The 23,793-nt window shown below is 34.6% G+C and overlaps 1 protein-coding gene across 1 annotated transcript in view; it reads right to left on the reverse strand.

Moving 5' to 3' along the window:
- Nucleotides 1-23,793, reverse strand: part of ATG5 (autophagy related 5) — a 96,196-nt gene that overhangs the window by 48,151 nt on the left and 24,252 nt on the right. The window contains exons 4-5 of the mRNA XM_012723484.1: nt 22,080-22,158; nt 12,257-12,419 (exon numbers count right to left, since the gene is read on the reverse strand). Of these exons, the coding sequence (XP_012578938.1) occupies nt 12,257-12,419; nt 22,080-22,158 (242 nt within the window). The remainder of the gene's footprint in view (nt 1-12,256; nt 12,420-22,079; nt 22,159-23,793) is intronic.

Consider the following 23,793-nt stretch of genomic DNA (forward strand, 5'->3'; position numbering starts at 1 on the left):
TTTTAAATTTTGTGTTTCATATGAAGATACAGATCAATTATAAAATGGTGGTGTGGTAGGAACAGTGGTCCAAGAACATTTAGATTAACATCGGGGGAGTCCCTCTAGTCTTGACAGGTTAGTCTGTGTTTCATCTCCATTACCCTTAAGAACAAATAACCATTTTGTCTAATTTTCTTCCTTCTCTTAACATGTCTTAAAATATTAAGGGAGAGAATATGCATGGTGAAGAATAAAATGAGGATTCTTGCTAGTCTGGAAAGATGAGGGATTCATATTGTTGTTCCTTTACAGCACAAGTCTATAAACAGAGCCAGTTAAAACAAGCTTTATTATAGAAACTTAAAGAAACTAATTTTACTATGTTTGAGAAGAGCAGACTATAAATTTTAATATCAACACTGCAAGCCCACAAACTCTAACTTCAAGTTACAAAATCTTTAATGGTCAATCCCAGTAACTGGCTTTATTTTTAAGTAGACAGAATTTAAATATTGTATTTCAATCAATGAAGAAAAGTTTATTTCAAATTTATTTTGAAATTGGGCCATTGACAACTTAAAAGGGATTCAAAACTCAACAATTTTGTAATGTAAAAAAAAAAAAAAAACAACTGCTCAAGTGTGTGCCATGTTAAAAATAAAAAAAAGGAAACATGACTTTCAATACACTCAATTACAAGTGTGATTATCAATTACACTTGCAATTATGCTTTATCAACTATCAATTTATAGAGTAGCACAGTGATAGGCCAAAATTAGTTAACTAAATATATTCTTGTGTAAGTCACCTAGTGATTTATATATAGTCAATGACTTATCACCTTTCTAAACTACTTTAAGTTGAGAAAATGCTTTTTCTCTTAGGCTAAATTAGTTTATTATTTTTCTAAATTCAGAGGACCTGAAACAAATTTAACAACTAATCGAGCTTGTTTTCACTGCACTCACAAAGTCATAAACACAAAAATCTATTTTAATTTTTAAATACCAACTTCAAAAAGATACTCCATTATATCTTTGCAATGTTTATTATAGAAATTATATAGGTCACAAATCTCTAATGCATCTGATAAAATATAAATGAGAACATGCTTAATAATTATTCATTGACAAATAACAAAAATCTCTGAAAGGAGAAGGGAGGTAGCACAGTGGTAACTGGAGACCAATGTATAATGCAGCTTTTCTCAGTTTTAGAAAAATAAGTCAGTAGTGAAGTAGCACACTACAAAGTCAATACACAAAAATCTGTTACATTCCTTTACACAATGACCTAAAAGAAATAAAAAAAAAAGATTACCCTTTTACAACTGCATCAAAAAGAATTACTATCTAGGAAAAAACTTAACAAAAATGGTAAAAGATCTATTTTTAAAAATCCTATAAGGCATTTTAAAATACATAGAACATTATAAAAAGAAATAGGTATTTCCTGGCTCAGAGATTGGTAGAATTAATATTGTAAAAATGACCATCTTACCCAAAGCAATACACAGATGCAGTACAATCACCAAGGCATTCTTCAAAGAACTAAAACAAGCATTACCAAAATTTATATGGACTCACAAAAGACCCAAAACAGCCGAAGATATTGACAAAAAACTATAGTACAAAAAACTATAGTGGGAAAATAACAAAGAGATGGATGGAATAGTACTGAGAGCCCAGAAATAAACCCACAATTATATGGATAGTCAATTTAAGAAAAAGGAGCCAAAAGTAAGTAAGAAATAATAAGTAAGTAATAGAGAAAGGAAGTTTCTTGAATAAACAATATTGACAAAACTGGGCAGTGACTTCTGAGAAAGAAACTGGACTATCTCATATCATATACTAAAATTAATTAAAAATGGATCAGATTTGAATGTAAGGCCTGAAAACCACAAAATACATAGAAGAAAATAGTAAAATGCCTCCCAACACTGACTTGAAGGATGTCTCTGGTAACCTTAATCTAACATCAAGGGAAATAAAAGCAAAAATAAACAAATGGAACTACATCAAACTAAAAAGCTCTGGCACATGGAAAGGAACTATAATTAAAATGAAAGGATAATGAATGGGAAAATCTGCATACCACTGATCTGAAAAGGGGTCAATATGCAATATGTAACAAAGAATTCATCCAACTCAGTAAAAAAACAAATGGCCTGATCAAAAATGACTGTAAGAGCTAAACTGATACTTCTGCAAACGCATAGAGATGGCCAATAAAATAATGGATAAATGCTCATCATCACATATTATCAGGAAAATGCATATCAAAACCACAATAGGATACCACCTTACACTATTAGAAAGGCTATTATCAAAGATATAAGAAGAGAATGTGAAAAAAAAGTGAAGCCTTTACACTGTTGGTGGGAATGTAGATTGGTCTAATACCTATGGAAAACAGTATGGAAGGTGACAAAATACTAAAAACAGAGCTAACATAAAATCCAACAATTCCACACTTAGGAATCTACCCAATGAATGCAAAAACACTAATTTGAAAGGATATATACACTCCTATGTTCACTGAAACACTATTTACCAAAAAAAGCTTAGTTATAGAAACAACTAAGTGCTCATGCATGGGCTAAAAGATGCATTATATACACAACAGAATACTACTCAGTTACAAAAGAAAACGAAATCTTCCCATTTGTGACATGGATGGACTAGAAAATGCGTCAGAAGGAGGAAGACCAATACCAGACCATTCCATTTACATGTGGAACAAATAAAACAACAACAACAAAGAAACAAAGAAAACTAAACCCAAACAAACCCTAAAAAGATGGTTGCAGAATTAAGGCTACTAGAGCCAAAGGGCAGGGAGACTCAGTAGTGGAAGGCCCATGGACTGTGATGCGGGATTTGGGTTGTTTCGGTGGTGGGGATGGAGTGCTATCGGACATCTGAGAAGCTGTGTACATGTGCCCCTAGATTACATAAGTGTTATAAGCTGACAATACTTCAGGGGTTTTCTGTCCACATGAGGTGTATATCAATAAAAACAAGAAACGTGTTTAAGAAAAACAGTCACAAAATTCTAAAGTCCAGCTTTGAATGTGGCTTATGGTAATATGAAATATGAAAAAAATCTTTTGGCTACCTTTTATGGAAATTCACTCCACTTAAAAATGCTGTTTGAAATGTTTTATTGCTTTCCTTCTACTGGAAAAGATAGACATAAACTATGAGTAAAAAAAAGAAACACAACTAAGGATATTGTGGATCCTCAAGAACTGTATGGGAAGAAATATTTCATATTAGGGCGCCACTTTGAAGAGAATAAACAGGACCTGACTGGACATGCTACATTTTAGATGAACAAAAGTTTGATTTCGTACTCATCTTTTGTGGCTGTCTCTTTTCTAATTTTCTGTGTTTGGATTAAAACCTTGCAACTTTCTGAAAGCTAATTAAGTCACTGGCATAGTTTAATAATATTCACATGTGATTTTCACATAAAAGGATTTCTAGATCTTCTAGTTTCTACAGCAATAAAAGAGACACTTAATGACTAAATAAGAAAATAGTACAGATAGAGAACCACACTTCCTTCTTTGTTTCAGGAAAAGACATTACTAATGTACGGAATTCTCGCATCCAGAACTCATCATCAGTCCCTAGCCAGAACAGGTCTGCATGAACAGAGATAGAATCAACAGAATATCACAGTGGTCAGGGGTGGGAGCATGAAAGGGAAGGGATGTGAAATTCTGAAATTCTGAACTACATAATATATATTTTTGCTAAAAAGTACATGAAACAGATACTCAAAGATAGGTAACACATTGGCCAGCATTTGTTACAGATTACTGAGTTAAAATGTATACTTGGCCATTCAGAGTCTGGAAGGATAATGAAGGAAAGGGTCAGAGACTAGACAAATTTAAATGAAAGGTAAGGGAGAGGACAGTAGTGCTGTTAAGGTATACAAGCTAGATTAAGTGCCACACAGAAAGCTGGAGAGTGAGATGAAAGGAAGGGAAAAGGAAAAATATAGTCAACTGACTCCAAAAATCTAAGCACAATTAGTCTTACTGAAATGACAGCATACTATTGCTTCATTTGTCTTTTATCCATCACCTCAGCAAAAATAAAGTCACTATATTTATCCACAAACAATTATGACTAAGTCTGTAATAAGTTTAATGGCTAAAGTTTTATATCTATATGTATGTGTGTGTGTATGTAAGTGTGTACATATGTAAGTAACCGGCCTTGGTGCTGTATTTAGCGGGGTAATGTATACCTGACGAGGTGTCATCCTTTACTCTGAGTTATATATAGTATTGTAAACAAATGTGACCTCAATTAAAAAAAAAAGTTAATGATTAATATAACTGTTTAATTTGTTTATATGTCAAATTCTTTTGTTTTAAGAACATAGTTCCTAAACAGCCTAAATGAGTCACTGTAACAACTGACCATACCAGTTGTCAGACTGAGAAGTAGAACAGATGAGAAACTGTATAAATTGGTTGGTAGGCTTTATACTTTATACATTTCTTGCATGGCTGTGATAAAAATAGTAAGTCATTATAAAGATCCCGGCACAGAACTTGGGTATTTCAATGACTGGTCTCTCTAAATGAGAAGCAATTTTATCCATCACTTCTCTCTACAGCTACAGAAGTGGCCCTCAAAGAGAGTGATTTTGCCCCTGAGAGGATATTTGGTGATGTCTACATTTTAGTGACATGACTGCAAGTGAGGAGTATAGTGAGCTACTTGCATCTACTGACTGGGTAGAGGTCAGGAATGCTGCCAAACATCCTACAATTCCTAGTACAGCCCCCGCCTGCCACTGCTCCAACATCAATGAATTATACAGCCCCAAATCTCTATAGTGCCAATGTTGAGAAGTCCTGCTCCAGATCAGTGGTTTTCAAACTTCAGTAAGGATGATCTGGAGGCTTGTTGAACCACATGTTGCGGGGACCATACCCCGGTTTCTGATACAGTTGGTCTAAGACGCTTTTCTTATCAAGGGACTTCTGGCCCACAGCCTAAATGTTGAGAAAATATTACTCTAGAAGAAAGTAATAAGGAGCTAACAAACAAAACAAAACAAAAACTAGTAAAGCAAATTTATCAGGGGCTTTCTGTACTCTTAAATCAGAATCATAAATCTTAATTTCAAAACAAAAACCAAAATTATCCATCTATGTGTGTATATATAACTATGTGTATGTGATGCATTTTTTTTTTTAGGAAGAAAGAAAAGAGGGTCCATGCTACTAATGCACATAGTAAAAATAGATCTTGACCCAAGAGTAAATGTTTGCCTGCATTCCCCTAAAAAATATACCAACTTCAAAAGGAAGATGTATTTGAACCTTCCCAAGCTTAACTTGAAAAACATTGACAGTATGTTAGGAGATTATACATTCTAAAAGAAAACTTTAAACTGAACCAAATATGAATCTTGCATGCAAAATATATTCTCTACCATCAATGAACTCTGGGGCATGTGACTCTTCACTTATTAATGAACTCTTTCCAATAAACCTATTGTTAGTATAATTTGTAGTATGTTATGAAATAACTGTCTAAATGTTTTTTCAACAAGTTTTATTTTCCATGATGTTCACTGCCAACTCTACACAAAGCACTGTAATAGGCTAGGATCCAAATTATTACCCAATTTATCCATTTAAATCACATAATTTTAAGAGCAATCTTTTTCCAGAAACACAGTAAATATAAATCTTTAAAGATTTATATTAAAACACAAATATAAAAAATTTAGATTTCCATTATTTTAATTAGAAAGTAGGACACTAAAAAATTTAAACTTGTATATGTAAAACATTTGGTGTTCCACAGTAAAATTTATTGAATAGGAAGATAGGTTTCACAACTGCTTTAATCAAATGCCACATGCACAACTTCAGACTGAATTTATTGAGCTCATGGCTCTGTAGGTTAAAAAAAGAAAAAAAGGAAAATGACTAGTTCAGGTGTATGCAGAAAGAAAAGCACAGGATGGCTAGTGGATATAAAGAATGATGAAACTTCCAGAACAGACAGGGCAGCTCCATTTTTCAGTAAGTGTCACTGGGAATATTAACTGTCATATCCTTAAAGATGAAATAATAAAAGATGGCACTAAAGTAAATGAACAACAAATTAGAAGTTGCAGGATCCAATTCAAATCCATTAAGACTTGTCTATCTGTTGACACACATAATACTTAATTCTAGCAATAATTAATTCAATACATCTTCATGTGAATGTCGCAGAGACATTTTAGCTCCTTGGTCACGAAACTGAACTCAATTCAGCCTTGTTTCCTATCTCAAACCTATTTTCTATTTTGTTATTTCTTATCACAATATAAAAAGCACCACTATCAATAATCAAAACCCAGGCGTGGTTCTTTTCTTCCTTTTACCCTAAGTTTTCCTCAAATCTAATAATAGACTCTGTCAATTCTACCTCCAAAAGGATCCCCAAACTTATTTGATCTCCATCTTTACCACTGTCACCCTTAAGGTGACCATCACATCACTTATAACTCTGCTGCTTAAAAATTCCCCAACAGTTTCCCACTGCACCTAAATCTAAATTCCTTCCTTGGCCTAAAAATTCTTTCTGATTCTAGTTCTTTCTGATTCTTGATATGCTGATATAACAGTTGATATGTTATATTCAGATATATGTATATATACAGATATATAGTGCTTGAATTTAGTCTTATGAAGAATCACTACTCTCCTATTTATAAGGTGACTCCAGCTCACAGATAATAGTGATCTGCCATGGTCACATAACTGATAAAAGACAGCAAAGTAAACATCAGGTCTCTTGTTACTACTCAGACCAACAGATTCTTAGTCTACTGTATGCAACTGATAAAAACAGAGCAATGTAAAATCTGCTCTGTTAAAATCCAACTGTTTCTAGCACACAAATCCCCAACTGCTAGAATCAATGCATTTATCTTTTGCATCATCTACCAAACAAAACTACTTTCAAAATGTTGACGTGTTACAAAAATCATCTTTCTTTAAAGGAAAAATACCGATGGTTTCACTCACAGCAGGAATATAAAGGACCAGGGGAGAAAATAATAATAATAATGAGCAACTATATACCAGAGACTTTTTATGGGGGAGACTTTTTAAATGGGGAATGGGATCAAAAACAGTGGGGGGAGGGAAGTGCACTGGACTATGGTGACGGCACACAGGTGATTTGGTGATGGGAAGCCCACGGGGATTACAACTGAGATGGAAAAAGGCACAAAATGATGTAAAAATAAACTATTATATTATTTTTAAAAATTAAAAAAATCATCTTTCTTTAATTTCTTCATAAAAGTCAGTACTAAGTTAAATGGATACACTACCAAATAAAACAGGTAGTTTCTACCAAAAGTTACTTAGCTCAAAAAAGTAACCATACTTGAAATAGTAAATCTTTAATCATATTTAACAGTCAAATCTACATTTGAAGAACTATGTAATTTATTAAATGCCACCTTCTCTTTCTCAGTGTACTCAGATAACTAAAGCTGAAAACAAAGTCATAGAGTATGTTAAAAATATGTCTTAGCCATTTCCTCAAATCACTAGTTTCTAATGGAAAACAACTTGATATTTAATAGAATAGAGCCTGCACATACACTGACAATTGTCTCGTAAATAATAAAAATGCTACTTTCTTTTCTTACTTTTTTTCCACAAGGTTACTTTTACATTTAAAATGAAAACCCATAAAAAATACTGAAAGGCACAGTATGCCTTAAATGAGTTTTCTTGGTTTCAAAAGCTTTTCTTATTTCTCTTTCACAGAGATCTGAAAAATTAAAATTAGCATTTGAAAGTATTCAAACATTGTTTAAATTGTTGTTCAGTTGCTATGCTCTACAGGTGCAGTTCTGAATGAAATAAATTTACTAGTTGCTATGCCTCAATTTTGACCAGTTACAATTATACTCTCTAAAAGGTGAAATATCTTTCACCTTCTTTTAGATGGAAAAATTCTTAAACATAAAATCTATTTCCATAAGTAAAAGGTGCTTGTCCTACTTTTATAGTGGCCAACTATAAAAAGCTGCTAAAATTGCTTCTCTGTAGTATTAGGAAGGAAAAAAGAAGTTATTTCAGTCAGTATTTAATTCATCTACTCTGTGCCTACAACCATACTGCATGTTATGTACTCTAACCAGGAGAAATTTACAGTTATTAGAATACATAAACCACAACTACACCAGATTATGATAAAATATGAGGGCAAAAATGCTTATAAATGGAAAAAGAACTATGAGAACATGAAAACTTAAATAGTTCTGTCTTAAATAGTTCTGAGTTGTAAGATCTATGAAGACAGGGACAAGTACAGAAAAGTCCATAACTTGTTCTAGCCTTGCTGGATGATCACCAGGTTCCCAGGATAGTGCCAGGAAATAGTTGGGGTTTTGATAAATAATTATGGCTAAAAAAATAAAAGGAGGAAGGCTTTACAGAAGCTGACAATAGAAATGAGCATGAAAACATAAGTAGGAGTTAAGTAGGCAAAAAAGTATGGAAAGGGTATTGTAGGAAGAAGTAACAGTGAGTAGCTACACCCAACCTTCTCCAATTTACCCATGTTTTTTACAAACAACTTTTTTTTTTTTAAAGATTTATTTTTTTATTCATACAGAATTGGGGTACAGGCCAGAGATGTGGAGGGTGATAGGGTTCACCAGAGACATAGTGGGGAGCAGAACAGGCAGATCGGCGAAGTACACTGCTGAGGGGAGCAGCGGGCGGGCCAGGAGAAGTCTGCCACGCCATGTGGTCACCTCCGGGGCAGGCGGGAATCGAACTCATGAGGAAGTGGCTTTAGATTCTCAGTGCTGTGCTTTAACCCGCTGCGCCACCAGGGAGGGCCCCACAAACAACTTTTACCCAGCTAAAGATCTCCTGTGTGAATATTTTAATTTTTTAAAAGTTGGAATAAACTACCAAGGTCTCTAATACCCATCCATAAGATAGCACTCATAAGATCTTGTGTGCAAGAAAAATTGTTATCAGTACAAGCAAAATCAAGTATAGCTACAAAAATAACTTCTAGCTAAAATAAAAAAGGAATAAAAGTTATTCAATAAAATTTCAATCAATAAAGATGAATTTAAACAGTGACATATCTAAGAAAAGTCTAAGACAAAAATAGGAAAAAGTAATTTTGTGCCAATGAAATATCTGGCAACTGTTAAACTAAGTCTGATATGGTAACTTATACTTTCTGAACAGGTAACATTTTAAGTCATGCTTTTAGATCAAAGATAAATAGGAGCTGTTAGTTTGATCAATCTTCTGTAGACTGGCAAATGTTTTCAGATAGTAAATATTTTAGGCTATGGGTCACCTGGTCTGTCTCTGTCACAGCTAGTTAACCCAGCTATTAAAGTGTGAAAATCACTACACTACATATAATACACAAGTGAATGGATGTGGCCAGATTTGAATGCAACTTTCTTTGCAATAAGACCAACTGTCCCATGACCATTGTTTGCCAACCTCCGTTCTAGAGTTCCAAAATGATGTCTAAAAAACCCTTTTTATTAAGACAGACTAACTTCTTTCAAACACCTTCACACAAACTGTGTGTTTGATTAGTGCCATTAAAGATACATACAACTAAGTAATATGAAAGATACTCTCTTGTTTTACAAATGAAGTCGACTTGCCCTGTGGAGTTACTAGTAGAGCTGTGACTAAATCAGGCCTTTGTTCTTTTCATAACTCTTAACCATCATTTTCTAAACCCAGTCTTCCAATGCCCCAACTGAAACATCTCATTTTTAGCATTTCTGCTGAACCCAAGCACTCTATAATACAATCAGCATATTCACAGTAGATTTCAAGAATATCTACCTAAGTGTCTACTTACTTCATTTCTGAAACCCATGATTCTCAAATCCCTCTCTTCAAAAGATCCCTCTCTTCTTCCATTTAAGCAACCTTCCTGTTCAAAAGCCTCCTAAAGTACCATTTCATCTTCAAAAAAGTACACCTACTTAAGGGGATGAACATTTTTAATCATTTAAAAGAATCCGTGTACTCAGTAATCTAAGTGAGGTGAAAAGCTTGGAAACTGCCTTTATTGAACCTCATAATCTGGTTGAGAAATAGGGAGAGGTCACCAACATGAAGCTAACAACAATAAAAAGTCATGTAACTCAGGTCAATCCAAGACACAGGAGAAATGAGAACATTTAATTTACATTACTCGTCATAAAATGAACATTTTGTGCTATTGAAGTAAAAGCTATTGAACTATATGTTGCCATAATAAAAGTTAAATATGTACTAAATAAATATAAGCACCTCTTTAAATTGGTAATAACATAACCCAATGATAAAACCTGATAACATGTTTAAAAACTGGGGGACAGGGAGGTCCTAGTATTTTATTCTAGTTATTGTCAGTGTGTACTGGACAGCTCCCTGACTAAAATCAACTATCAAAGGACAAAATATAGCCCATCTTACTTTGTAGAGTAGTGCACGACTAGAAAAGTGACCATACGAGATGAAACTGTACAATGAGATCTTAATTAAAACATTGAAAACTCTGTTGGTTGTAACTGTACATGAAAAAGAAAAATAAACAAAGCTATTTGGTATGCTAAATTTAAAACATCAGAAACAATGAGAATTAAAGTATCTTATTTCATTGTGACATTAACTTGAGCATCGTTTTGATAGTGCCTGATTTCCTGATATATAACTTAGAAACAAGCATTTTTCCTAAACCTTGGCCAGTTGTCAAATTCTTTCCTAAGTTAGGATTAACTTCCAATAAGTCATAAGGTGAACTTCCGAAGTCACAAAGTGTCTGCTACTTAAAGACAAAGTTTTTACCAGTATCACTTTCCCTAGGATAACTTCATCCCTTTTGTCACAAATACTTTCCACATTTATGTCAAGTTTGCCTTCACTAAATTCCTGAGGCTGCATATCAAATGTCTCTTAAGTGATGATAGTTTCAACATTCCCACAACCACCTATTTCTTCTATAATTTCATAACCTCCCATTCAAATTTCACTTTGCATTTCCTTGTTACACTTTCATCTTTCTTGGTCAGTTCTCTCTTTAAAACACCCAGTTTTGGGCCCTCCCTGGTGGCACAGTGGGTTAAAGCACATCACTAAGAAGCTAAAGCCACTTCAGCATGAGTTCAATCCCCGCTTGCCCCAGAGGTGACCCACATGGCGTGGCAGACCTCTCCTGACCCACCCACTGCTCCCCTCAGCAGTGTACTTCGTCAGTCGGCCTGTTCTGCTCCCCTAACTGTCTCTGGTGAATCCTCTCACAGCCCCTGCACTTCTGGCCTGTACCCCAGTTCTGTATGCACAAATAACAAATCTTTACAAAAACAAAAACAAAAAAAAACCCAGTTTTACAAAATACTACGTGAGATTTTTACCAGAGACAAACAGGCAACAAAACTACACACTTTGCTATTTGTGGATGAGCTTAAAAAAAAAAAAAAAAATGAACTAAAAGATACATAATGACTTATTCACTGACAGTGAAAGAAGGGATGTTGAGTGGCCACCAATAATGATGTCTATCTGCAATTTTATAATGATTCATGGACTTAAAAGTTTGCATTTTGTATAATTATTCACAGATTATGCTATAGCAAGTGAAATTTGAATCACAGTGCCGGGCATTGTTATTATTTAGCTAAAGTATATTAACTGAAATTCATGAACAGTAGATCCATGCAAAGTAAGGATGGCCTATACAGAGAGTAATCGTTAGAAGCCACTGGAGGGCAATCAATGCAGGCAAGAATTCTCTAAAAGAGGAAAAACAGAGGTAAGTTATAGATTCCCCTCAGCTTTTTCCTTGAGTACATTTTTCCAACCATGAAAGAGAATATAACCGCAAAAGCAATTCTTACTATTCTGAAATGCAAAGAAAGGTTCAATTTATACCTTACCCAAGGAGAGCTACTCTGGTATACACATGGGGATTCTCCTATGATTCTAGAAGGATCTTGACTAAAACTAAACACAAGAAGTTTACTGAAATTTATATTGTCTTCTGATAATGGGCAAAGGAATCAGACTAATACTAGGGAATCCATAAAGAGAATACTGAAAGGGTACAATGTAAGTGATAGTTAAAGGGAGTGTCATTATAAATTTTTGTGAGCAAAGTCTAGAACTTAAACTTGTACCATCAACAATAATAATAGTTATTTCATACTTGGTAATGTGGTATAGTCAGAAATTAAACAATGCTATATTTACCATTTTGCAGTCCCATCCAGAGTTGTTTGTGATCTTTTTTCTGCATTTCATTGATTACTTGACTTTTGTGCTTTAAAGCATCAGCTTCTTTCACACAAGACATAAAATGAGCTTCTACTGCATCCTTAGAGGGACAGTGTAGAAGGTCCTTTTCTGGAAAACTCTATTAAAGGAAAAAAAAACATGCAAAACAGGTACAGACATTACTGATCTAGCTTTTTAAAGAACTGTATTGTCCCCATTTTGCTAATGTTTTTAACCATCTCTCACCTTCTCAATAAAGAGATTCCAATATGACTTAAATTAAATTAAAAATCTTTACCTCTCTGGCATATTCACCCCAATGTAATATGATATGGGATTATAACAACATGAAAACAGATATGAAACAACACTAAAGTTACAACTAGCTTTATGACCATATTTAGTATTAGCAAGAATGAGGAAAGCATTCTGGTAAGGATGTACAACGGCACAACCACTTTGGAAAAGAGTTTGATAGTATCCTTAAAAAAGGTAAAAACAGGCCCTCCCTGGTGGCGCAGCGGGTTAAAGCACAGCACTAAGAAGCTAAAGCCGCTTCCGCATGAGTTCAATTCCCGACTGCCCTGGAGGTGACCACATGGCGTGGCAGACCTCTCCTGACCTGCCCGCTGCTCCCCTCAGCAGTGTACTTCGTCAATCTGCCTGTTCTGTTCCCCATTCTGTCTCTGGTGAAGCCTCTCACCGCCCCTGAGCCTCTGGCCTGTACCCCAGTTCTGTACGCACAAATAAATAAATGAAATCTTAAAAAAAAAAAAAAAGTAAAAACATACCTACAATCCTACAATCTGATCCAGTCATCCTACAAGTAGGCATCCACATAAGAGAAATAAGTGTATGCCCACATAAAAACTTGAAAATGAATGTTTACAGCAGCTTTATAGAATTTCCTTGACTTATGGGTTAATCCAGATAAACTCATTGTTGGTGGAAAAAAATAAGTAAAAAATGCATTTGATACAGCTAATCTACCAAAAATTATAGCTTAACCTAAGCTATCTTAAAAGTGCTCACAACACTTATGAAAGCCATTTGGATAGCCAAAATCATCTAATGTAAAGCCCACTTTATAATAAAGAGCTGAACAGCTCACATAATTTATTGAACAATGTACTGAAAGTGAGTAAGTCTATAGAGTATCAGCTGTTTACTCTCCTGGACTGTGGCTGGCAGACCTGCCACTGCTTGGCATCACAAGAAAATACCACTGTGGTGCACAGGCCCAGAAAAAATATTCAAAATTCAAGGTACTCACTATGTATTAATTTCATACCATTGTATGTCAGAGGCACATTTGTGTTTCTAATAGCAGCAAGAACAAAAACCAAGAGGAAACCAAAGAATGTCAACAAGTCAATGAATATAAAAATTATGGTAAAGTATGGTAACTTACCAAATACATACTGTTAATATGTATAGTTGGCTGCTAAAACATAGCACCTGACAACAACTTACAGTCATTCCCTACAGTATATTTTTTTAAATGCAAATAATTTGTGATACCTTCTTCTGTTCTAATGGAGATTGATCTCACAGTTTCTGCTGCTGAATAAAAAGTGAGTCACTATGTAACTACCCACCAGCAACAGTGGCCTAGAACAGAAGGAAAAGCTGAGACAATCAAACTCTCTAGATGAAAAAAAGATTTCATTCACATTGCTCTTGAACTACAAGTCCACAAAGAACTAACTAAGGTCTGTATTTTTTTTTTTTTTTTAAAGATTTATTTATTTGTGCATACAGAGCTGGGGTACAGGCCAGAGGCTCAGGGGCGGTGAGAGGCTTCACCAGAGACAGAGTGGGGAACAGAACAGGCAGATAGACGAAGTACACTGCTGAGGGGAGCAGCGGGCGGGTCAGGAGAGGTCTGCCACACCATGTGGTCACCTCCGGGGCAGGCGGGAATCGAACTCATGCGGAAGCGGCTTTAGCTTCTCAATGCTGTGCTTTAACCCGCTGCGCCACCAGGGAGGGCCCAAGGTCTGTATTTTTAGCCTTAGGTATACAGATGCAAAGAACATGGAAAAATATAAAATTTCATCAAAATGAAATGGCAAAAGGAGACTGGATATGAGAGACAGAAAGAGGATATGGGTTGCGGGGAACAAAGGAGGGAGAGAGAAAAAGAGAGAGAAAACGAGAGCCTTGTGTTAATTTAACAATCAATTGTATTTGCTTTGCTTCAGCTAAATTGAGGGAATTTGTTATAGCTTCATGACCAAGATAAAATATTGAATAGACATCGTTATCAATGTATATACAATATATTAGTCCACTGTATATGGGCTAGTATCATTGTGATAGCTATTTCTATTTAAGCCAATTTCAACTTTGAAAAAAACAAGGCCTTTTTAGATGTACAATTCACTACACTGTTAATCATCCACTTTAGTTATGAATGGACTGCAGAAAAATAAAAGCTCATATTCTGAAGATATAATACTGTCACTTGGTTTGAATCTATGACCTAGGTCACCTTAAATACTCTTGAAGTTCAAAAAAAATTGCATACAACCTAATTACAAAAATAAATGAGAGACACAATGGCTCAAATGACAGTTTGAGACATCAGAAAAAAAGATTCACACCATTTTTTAGTGTTGCTGTTATGTGGGCTTCTTAATTCACTTCAATGGCTCCTCACTTCCATTGCTTTGCAGGTCTAGACACTTAACCAATGCTGTCATCTACAATGACAGCTGATACTTACAAATGACTATTACAGCAAAAAGTCATCAAGAGAATGCAGGCATTTGTGTACCTATCCTTCAACAGAGAATGCTTGCTTCTATCTAGGAGAGAGGTGAACTCTTTAATGAGTTTAACAAATTAACTCGGAGAAAACAAGATGTGACATAACAAACAAAACAAAATCAGGATGACTTGGATAAATTGTGACCGAGGATAAATTCACATGTCTCAGTCAAAGCCCCCTTAGCTTCTCTTCATAAAGTTCTCTTTCTGTGATTCATTTAGAGGTGAGAGTGAAAAAATTTTCTCAAAAGACTGACAATAAAATTACAAACAGACCCTGGATTCAATACATTATATTTCTAATCTTCTCCTACAGATATTAACAGTTGATTATAAGTACTTAAACTTTCAGTACAAAAACTTCTTGTAAATAAAGATAGTGAGTTTGACATTTTGCTTTCATAAATCTTCTAAGTCAGAATGGCAAATAAGTGAACTCTAACTTCAATTTTGCGTAAGTGACCTGAAAGTTCCCATGGACATAGATATTATTTGTCCTTTAATTAAAATGTTAATGGAAATATATTAGAGGTAGCCGAACAACATTAAATTAAACAACACTAAGCTAAAACCACTTAAAGTAAATGGAGAAAGAAAAGCCCTTCAAATCGCTGGTAATATTGCAATACTCTACTAGGACAACAGAGCAGAGAATATTTGCTCTAGTGAAAACATTTCCCACACAATCGACAAGTATAACATCCCATTAGAAATACAGGCATTGCCAGTAATTATTATTTACAGATTCAAAGTTTGTGCCCTTAAGTCACCTCTCCCCCATATTCACATGTTCATAAAGTAACCCACTGGTGCTGTATTTGGAGATGGGGCCTTGAAGGAAGCAATTAAATGAGGTCATATGGATGGGGAACTGATCTACGGGATTTGTGTCCTTATAAGAAATACCAGAGCTCACTCTCCCCCACCCAAGGAAAGGCCTGGCTCTCCTTCAAACCCAAAAAGGCCCCTGTGAGGACACAGTGAAATGGCAGCCAACTGCACTCCAGGAAGAGCCCTCACCAGAAACTGAATCCTGCAAGATCCTAATTTTGGATTTCCCACCTTGCAGAATCCATGAGTAAATACATTTCTATCATTTAAGCCACCCAGTCTGTGTTATTTCGCATGGCAGGCCAAACAACCTACATTAACTGTTGAGTCACCTCTATCAGCACACTCAGCATTCTGACAGGGAAAACAGGAGACCACAATTTAATGGCTTATTCTTACAAAATAGCAAAAGTTCTCTTCAAGATTATCACTTAGTTAACATAGCTGTAATTTCCCTTATGATTACTTCTTTGAGCCATGGTTAATTGAAGACTGAGTGGCCCCAACTGCAGAGATAACTGCAGTCACGTATTTTACAGACATTAGCCTTGCCTTAAGATTACATTATTCTTTAAGTAGTCATTTCCCTTTTAAACAAATTGAGAGGTATTTACTGTTCACAAATTCTGGTGTTCTTAATTCTTGCATCAAGGAATTTTCAGTGCATGAAAATGTCCTGCATTTCTTTTTAACTCCTCTGGTAAGCAGTCATCATTCACATTTACTGTTCTCTTTTATGACATGTCATTTTTCTGTGACTACTTTCAAGATTCTCTATTTATAGTTAGTTTACAGCAGTACAACTAAGATATGTTTAGTTGTAGTTTTCTACATATTTATTTTGCTTGCATTTACTGAGTTTCTTGGACACACATATTTCTCCAAATTTGTAAAATTACCTATTTTTAAATTAAAATATTTTACATGTAATCTACTTAAGTCAATATTTTAAAGCATGTAATTCAGTGTTCTTTAGTATATCTACAAGGTTATGAAAGCATCACTACTATCTAATTACATAACACTTCCATCTCTCCAGAAGGAAATTTCACACCTACAAGCAATCATTCTGCTTCCTTCTAGTACTTGAAAACCACTAACCTACTTTCTATCTCTATGGACTTGGGTATTTAGGATACCTCATATTAATGACTGGTGCAATATGCAATCTCATTTGTTTGTCTTCTTTCATTTCACATGCTGTTTCAAGGATCACCTATGTTGGAGCATATAGCAGTACCAAACATTCAGATAGATATTTCAGTTCTCTTGGGTACTAACTATGTTTGGAATTAGTGGATCAAATGGAAAATAGTGTAACTGCTTGAGAAATTGCCAGAGTGTTCTTCAAAGTGGGTGCATCATTTTACATTCTCAAGAGTAACATGAACATATGAGGAGTACATGAACATATGAGGAGTTCACACCCTCCAGTGCCTGTTGTTGGCCAACTTTTTATCACAACTATCATAGGGGGCATGAAGGGACAACTCACTGGGATCTTTCTTTGCATTTTCCTAGTTACTAATTATGCTGAGCATCTTTATATGTGCCTACTTGGCCATGTAGGTATCTTCTTTGAAGAAATGTCTACTCAAATCATTTGCCCATTTTTAACTGGTTATTTATCTTTTTATTATTAAATTTTAAGAATTCATTATATTTCTGTATACTACTCTTGTTAGATATCTGATTTGCAAGTATTTTATCCAAATTTGGTGGGCTACCTTTTCACTTCCTTTGAAGAATGAAAATTTATTTTGATGAAGTACAATTTATCAATTTTTACTTTGGTTGTTTTTAAGTGTCATAGCTAAGAAATCATTACCTTATCCAATGTCATGAAAATTACTCCTATGTTGTTTTCTAAGATTTTAAGTCTTTGATCCATTCTACTTACTTTTTAACAGTTGTCAACTGCATTCTTTTGTAGTTGTCTCAGCATCATCTGTCGATAAACTGTTCTTTCCCTCACTGACCTGTCTTGGCATTCACAAAAAAAAATCAACTGCCCAATATGTAAGCATTTATATCAAGCACTCACTGCTGTTTTGCTGATCCATATCTATATCCTTATAGATATGGAACCAAATACTTTTTGGGGGCTCTCCCTGATGGTGTAACGGGTTAAAGCACTGCATTATGAAGCTCTCTGAAACCAATGGAGCACAAGTTCGATTCCCGGCCAGGGAGCTGACCCACATGGTGCAGCAGACCTCTCCTGACCCTCTTGCTGCTCCCCTCAGCAGTGTACTTTGCCGATCTGCCTGTTCTGCTCCCCACTCTGTCTCTGGTGAAATCCTCTCACTCTGGCCTCTGCCCAAGCACTGTAAGCATAAATAAATAAATACCACACCTCTGGCCTGTGCCTCAGTTCTGTAAGCATAAATAAATAAATCTTAAAAAAAAAAACAACAACTTTTGACCATTTGCTATCTTTTCTGATCATTTGCTAGTGTCCATCAGGGACTCTACATATATGTTCAACTGCGTGGCAATTCTTAAATGCCACTGGGCCTCTGCCCCAGTCCCCAATTTCCTTTCCTTGGTTCTTCATATTGGATGATTCTATAGACCTGTCTTCTAATTCATGCAGTCTTGTGTCATCTCTGAAAGCTAACCTTTCTTGGAAAAATCCAATGAATTTTTTCATTTCATATACTGTTCTTTCCAGTTTTATTGTTTTTTTACATCTTATTTTAAATCATTTGAGTTTTTAATAGTTGTTCTAATTCATTTTTTTTGCTAATTATCTCAGGTTGGTTTCTATCAGCAGCATATTCCCCCCAGGTATAATTCAAGGTTTCTTGCTCATCTCCATGTCAGAAGGGATTACATTCTGAACACTGCGATTATAGTATAAGAATTCTAGAATATTTTCTTTCTTGCTGAGTTTGTTTTGTTCTGCCTGGTGGCTCTCTTTGATCCTAAAAAGGTTTAATTGTATGTTTACTAAGGCTTTATATATTTTGGGAATTAACCCCCCTTTGTCAGAGTGTTACAAACAAATAAATATTCTCCCCATTCTTAGGTTCCCTTTTTATTGTGGTGGTTTCTTTTGAGGTACAGAAGCTCTGTAATATTATGTAGTCCTAATTTTAAAAAAGGTAAACTATTTTCTAGAAATGTAAAAGAATCTTTATTTCTCTAAAAACACTGCTTTTCTAACTGTAAACTTAATGCTTACTCAGTTTCATCATCATGACTCAAAAGCCAGAGATGGTAGTACAACAGAGGTGGCCCTATGTCAATTAGTATAAAGTAACAATTGAATACCTGGGGACAACCTTTGAGGTAAGTCACACCTGGTATAACTCTAATAAAAGAGAAGCTAGCACACACACAAAATATGGGCACAAAATAATATTCCTCAACACAGGCCATAGTCAGAAAGAGTAAGAGCAGCTGGTAAAAACACATTGGCATTTGAGCAAATTGGAAACGTCCTCTATAATTTCCTTATTAGTTCTAGAAGTCTGCTTTCTATTTAATTTCTCTTAATTCACTTTCCATCTGGGAAGAAAATGTATGACCTTCTTAGGACCCCAAAAAGCAATTCACTTAAAAATACTAAGAATAACCCATCACATGTTAACATAAATTCCTATTTTCATGAAAAGTAACTATTTTCCAGAATGTCAACAAAAATTTAGGAACAAGACAGGCATTACGTTAGTTTTACAAACATTTTTAATGTTCAGTTTAACATGAAATAAATAGATGATTTTCTTTGTTCCGATATCTGACATTCTGTGATTTTTTTTTCTTAAAAGTATATATAAATATCCAGGCTTATATATAAAAAAATATGTAGTTGGAAAAAGTAGTAATATCTTAACATCTTTGATTCTAACCTTGTACTTTTTTTTTTTTTTAAGATTTATTTATTTGTGCATACAGAACTGGGGTACAGGCCAGAGGCTCAGGGGCGGTGAGAGGCTTTACCAGAGACAGAGCGAGGAGCAGAACAGGCAGATCTACGAAGTACACTGCTGAGGGGAGCAGCGGGCCGGTCAGGAGAGGTCTGCCAGGCCATGTGGTCACCTCCCGGGCAGGTGGGAATGGAACTCATGCGGAAGTGGCTTTAGCTTCTCAGTGCTGTGCTTTAACCCGCTGCGCCATCAGGGCGGTCCATAACCTTGTATTTTTACAGATATGTTTTTATAATATCATGCATTGGTCATCTGGAATTTATTTTTTTATTGAGTTGATATAGATCTCCAAATGTTGGCACATTTCACTACATGAAATTTTTTACAAATCAACCTTTTTAAAATGACCACCAGTATCATAAGAAAACTCCTAAAGAATAATAAATTTGTCAAGTTAATGATGGCAGATACATATTTTCCAAGTTTTAATTCTCATTTAAAAGTTCAAGTTTTAATACTGGAAATAGATACTGTCAAGTTGTTTTCCCTAAGTACAGAGAGGTTCACTTCACTTATTTTCAAAAAAAGCTGTCCAACAAATATCCAAGTCTGAATAACCACAAGTGTGTCAGTCACTATTGTCAAATAAAATGTTCTTTCACAAAAAAGCTGGTCACCTCGTAACTAAAAGGTATAAGTGCAGTTTCGTAAGTCAACCACCATACTTGGCATACAGCAGAAATCCTACATGTATATTTCCCCATTCATCACATGGGAGATTAAAAAGACATGTAATGAAGAATTAAGATTAATGATAATTAATATTGCTTCGTCCAGAATAATCTTAAATGTAGTTGGTATTCTTTTTATTGCAAGTGTTGAAGAAAACAATGACTGCTATTACACAGTTTAGTGAACTGCCTTGCTTGCTTTGTGCTATGCTGCCACCATCTTTACCAGCACCATCACTTTTGTAGATCTGTGCAAATGTAAACACTGTGAAAAAGGCACATAGGATTTCATTATTATGGAAACAGATCTGACCTCATGAATCTCTTGAAAGGGTTTTGGGAACTCCCAGGGACCCACAGACCATTTTCAACAGTCTATTTCAAACCCAACATTCTGAGCCTTCTCTATCATTATTATTATAATTCATTGAGTTGTTCGATCAATAATAAAGGGGGGCTTAATAGAAGTGCCAGCTAGGAACCATAAAGTGACTGTTTTAGTGTGTTTCTGTCATTTACTTATATATCCAAAGCTCCTGAAGGGATCGTGGCTGATATACAGCAAGGTACCAAGATTTGTATAAATGGGTATAGCTATGATGTACTTTAACAAAGATTTCAAAGTCTGTTGGAATGAATTTCTACCTCTCACACACATACAAACAAACAGTTTGATCACTGAAGTTTATTTTTTGGTATAAGAGGAAAGACTTCGTAGGCAATCTGGAACCTCGACCCTTATTATGCTTGGAGTAGTTTTGCCTTCATACCACTCTAAACTTCAGTTATATGAAATACATTACTGCAAATGATAGAACAGTAAAGGCCAAAGACCCCAATACTCAATTTCAACAAAGCACAAAGAAAAGTATCTTAAGAAAAATGGATAAGCAGCCTTGGGGTGTTTGCTAATGAGTATCTTGTGAGCAAATCTGACACCTAAAATACTTTTCAGACTCGTAACCTATCTCCCTCCTGCTAGCCATAGTTATTTAAGAATCACTGCCTGGTAGTCAAATAATGGACGTTTTCAATCCTTCAGTGATAATCTGTGAACTGTTGGGGAGGCAGAGAATGAAGAAAGGCACCAGCACTTTAAAAAACATTTATACAAAAATTAGCTTATATGTAACCAGCCTGGTCTTGAAAACTATAGGAATTATGAAGTCTCAAATCGGATTTAGAACAAGTCTCTAGTACTCTGTCTCCTAACTCCTTCAATTTAATCAAGCCTTAGAATTATTCAGTGGTATTAGGTTGTCTCCCTCACCACTCCAAAGCCACTCTCTACATTCAGGATTTTGTTCTTCCTATTTGTGACTAAAAAAAAATATTTCAGAGTATTATATATTTTAAATATAATAAATTACATTCCAACAAAAAGGAGGCACTAAGATACTGTACGTTTAAATGGTTCTGCCAACAGTTAGGAGCAACCTAAAAGGTGTTTTATTGATGAGCACTACTGGCAGCTTAGAGGCTAAAAAGTGTCATGGGAAAAGCAATAAACAATTTCACTTAAAAAAATCTACTCTAAGTCTACTTACTAAGCACCACAAGTGTGACAAATGGGAAATGCTATTTAAACTATACCTTAAAATGTACTGTGATGTTCCAAGGAAGAGCTGAACTTGATGCAAGAAGATCAAATAGCAAACCAATTGGGTAATGCCTAAAAATGAAAGAGTATATTTTGAGAGAAAATAAATATTTAAAGTTATAACTACAACCTCCATAATAGATTTCTAGCACATTACCAATTATCCGGGACATGAATCACAAGAAAGTAACATTTTATGTAGTTACTTGCCTGGGCTAACAAGGTATACAATCATTTCCAGGCATCAAGTGGTTTTTATTCTAACCATTTCATTCCTCTGGGAAGCCTCAATATATAGAACAGGATCATGCTAAGGTTTCTTTATCAGCCATGAACACTATTAGCTCACAGTACTGTAGTATCTAATTATCCCAGTATCTGTATTGGGCAATTAGTTTTTTAAATTTTACTCTATCTTTAAATTATTCAATAATCTAAAATTTTAGAAAAACATGAGACAAGAACACCTAAAATGCATGTAATCATTTATTTTGTGGCTATAGCATATAAATTTTCAGTCTCTTATGTATGCATACATAACTAAATATAGATTAGAATCATCCTTTACAACTGCTATAAGTTGCTTAATTTATACAATAAAATGTCAACATTTTTACAAAGTCACTGAATATTCTCCTGCAACCTAATTCAAAAGTTTCTTCAAAAAGTTAATTTTGGACTTCTTAAATAAGATAACATCTCTAGTATAATAAGTAGTGAACTATGAAGCATATCATTTATCAATAAACAAAGGTTAATAGTACAAACCTTGCAGATTTCAATAGATAAACCTAATTTAAAGAATCTAAAGTGAGACAACTTATTAGTGAAATCAGAATTAAATCCTCTCAAGAAAGGTAAAAAGGATTATTTGGTGTTATATACAGTCCTATTCTTTCCATTTACTAATGAGTTAATTCTATAATTACAGATGTTTACGTCATAATAATCTGATACAAGGACATTAACTCCAAAAAATATATCTGAATTAACTGACTTAAATTTGTTTGTTTCTTATACCTCTATTAATATGCAAGACAATCTCTAAAATAAAGCAGAACTGGCAAGAATGAATGATAATGAATTTCTCTTGTAGTATGATTTATTATGTTAAGGATTTCAAAAGTACTAATTTGCTCAACTCCTCTAAACATATTCTATCTATAATTTTGTCAGAAGGGTCCTAACCCACAACACAGAAACCACATAAGCCATAACTATAAGAAAAATCATACTATTGCCATTTGGCTGTTATGTTGCTACTCCTGCCAATCTAATCTAAATTTAATAAGAAAAGGAAGTGGTAAGGATCTGCACTTGGAATATATCCCAGAAGAAGACACAATTAGCTAACAGTTCAACCTATTTGCTCTATAAAAATTTACTGCAGCAGAATATTCAGCATTAGATCTATTTGCACGTTATTTAATTCTTCTTCTTTCTTAATTTTCTCCTAAATTTAATTCTTAAACTTAATTAGATTTTCATTTTTCTTTGCATAAGTTGCTTCTTTATACTTTCATCATATATGCCAGTATATACACATATACCAGTAACTGGTGTGGAAATAACAGTTATGCTGTGAAACTAGCTATGATGTTTATTCTTACCTAACATTTGCAGGAGAAAGCAAACCAATATTCTAAGAGCAGTATTAAAGGAATATTCCCCATGCTCGAGGACTTTTATCCTACTCCATAAATGGAA

The sequence above is a fragment of the Condylura cristata genome, unplaced genomic scaffold (genome assembly GCF_000260355.1).
Source record: "Condylura cristata isolate star-nosed mole 26May11 unplaced genomic scaffold, ConCri1.0 scaffold00001, whole genome shotgun sequence".
NCBI classification, from domain to species: domain Eukaryota; kingdom Metazoa; phylum Chordata; class Mammalia; order Eulipotyphla; family Talpidae; genus Condylura; species Condylura cristata.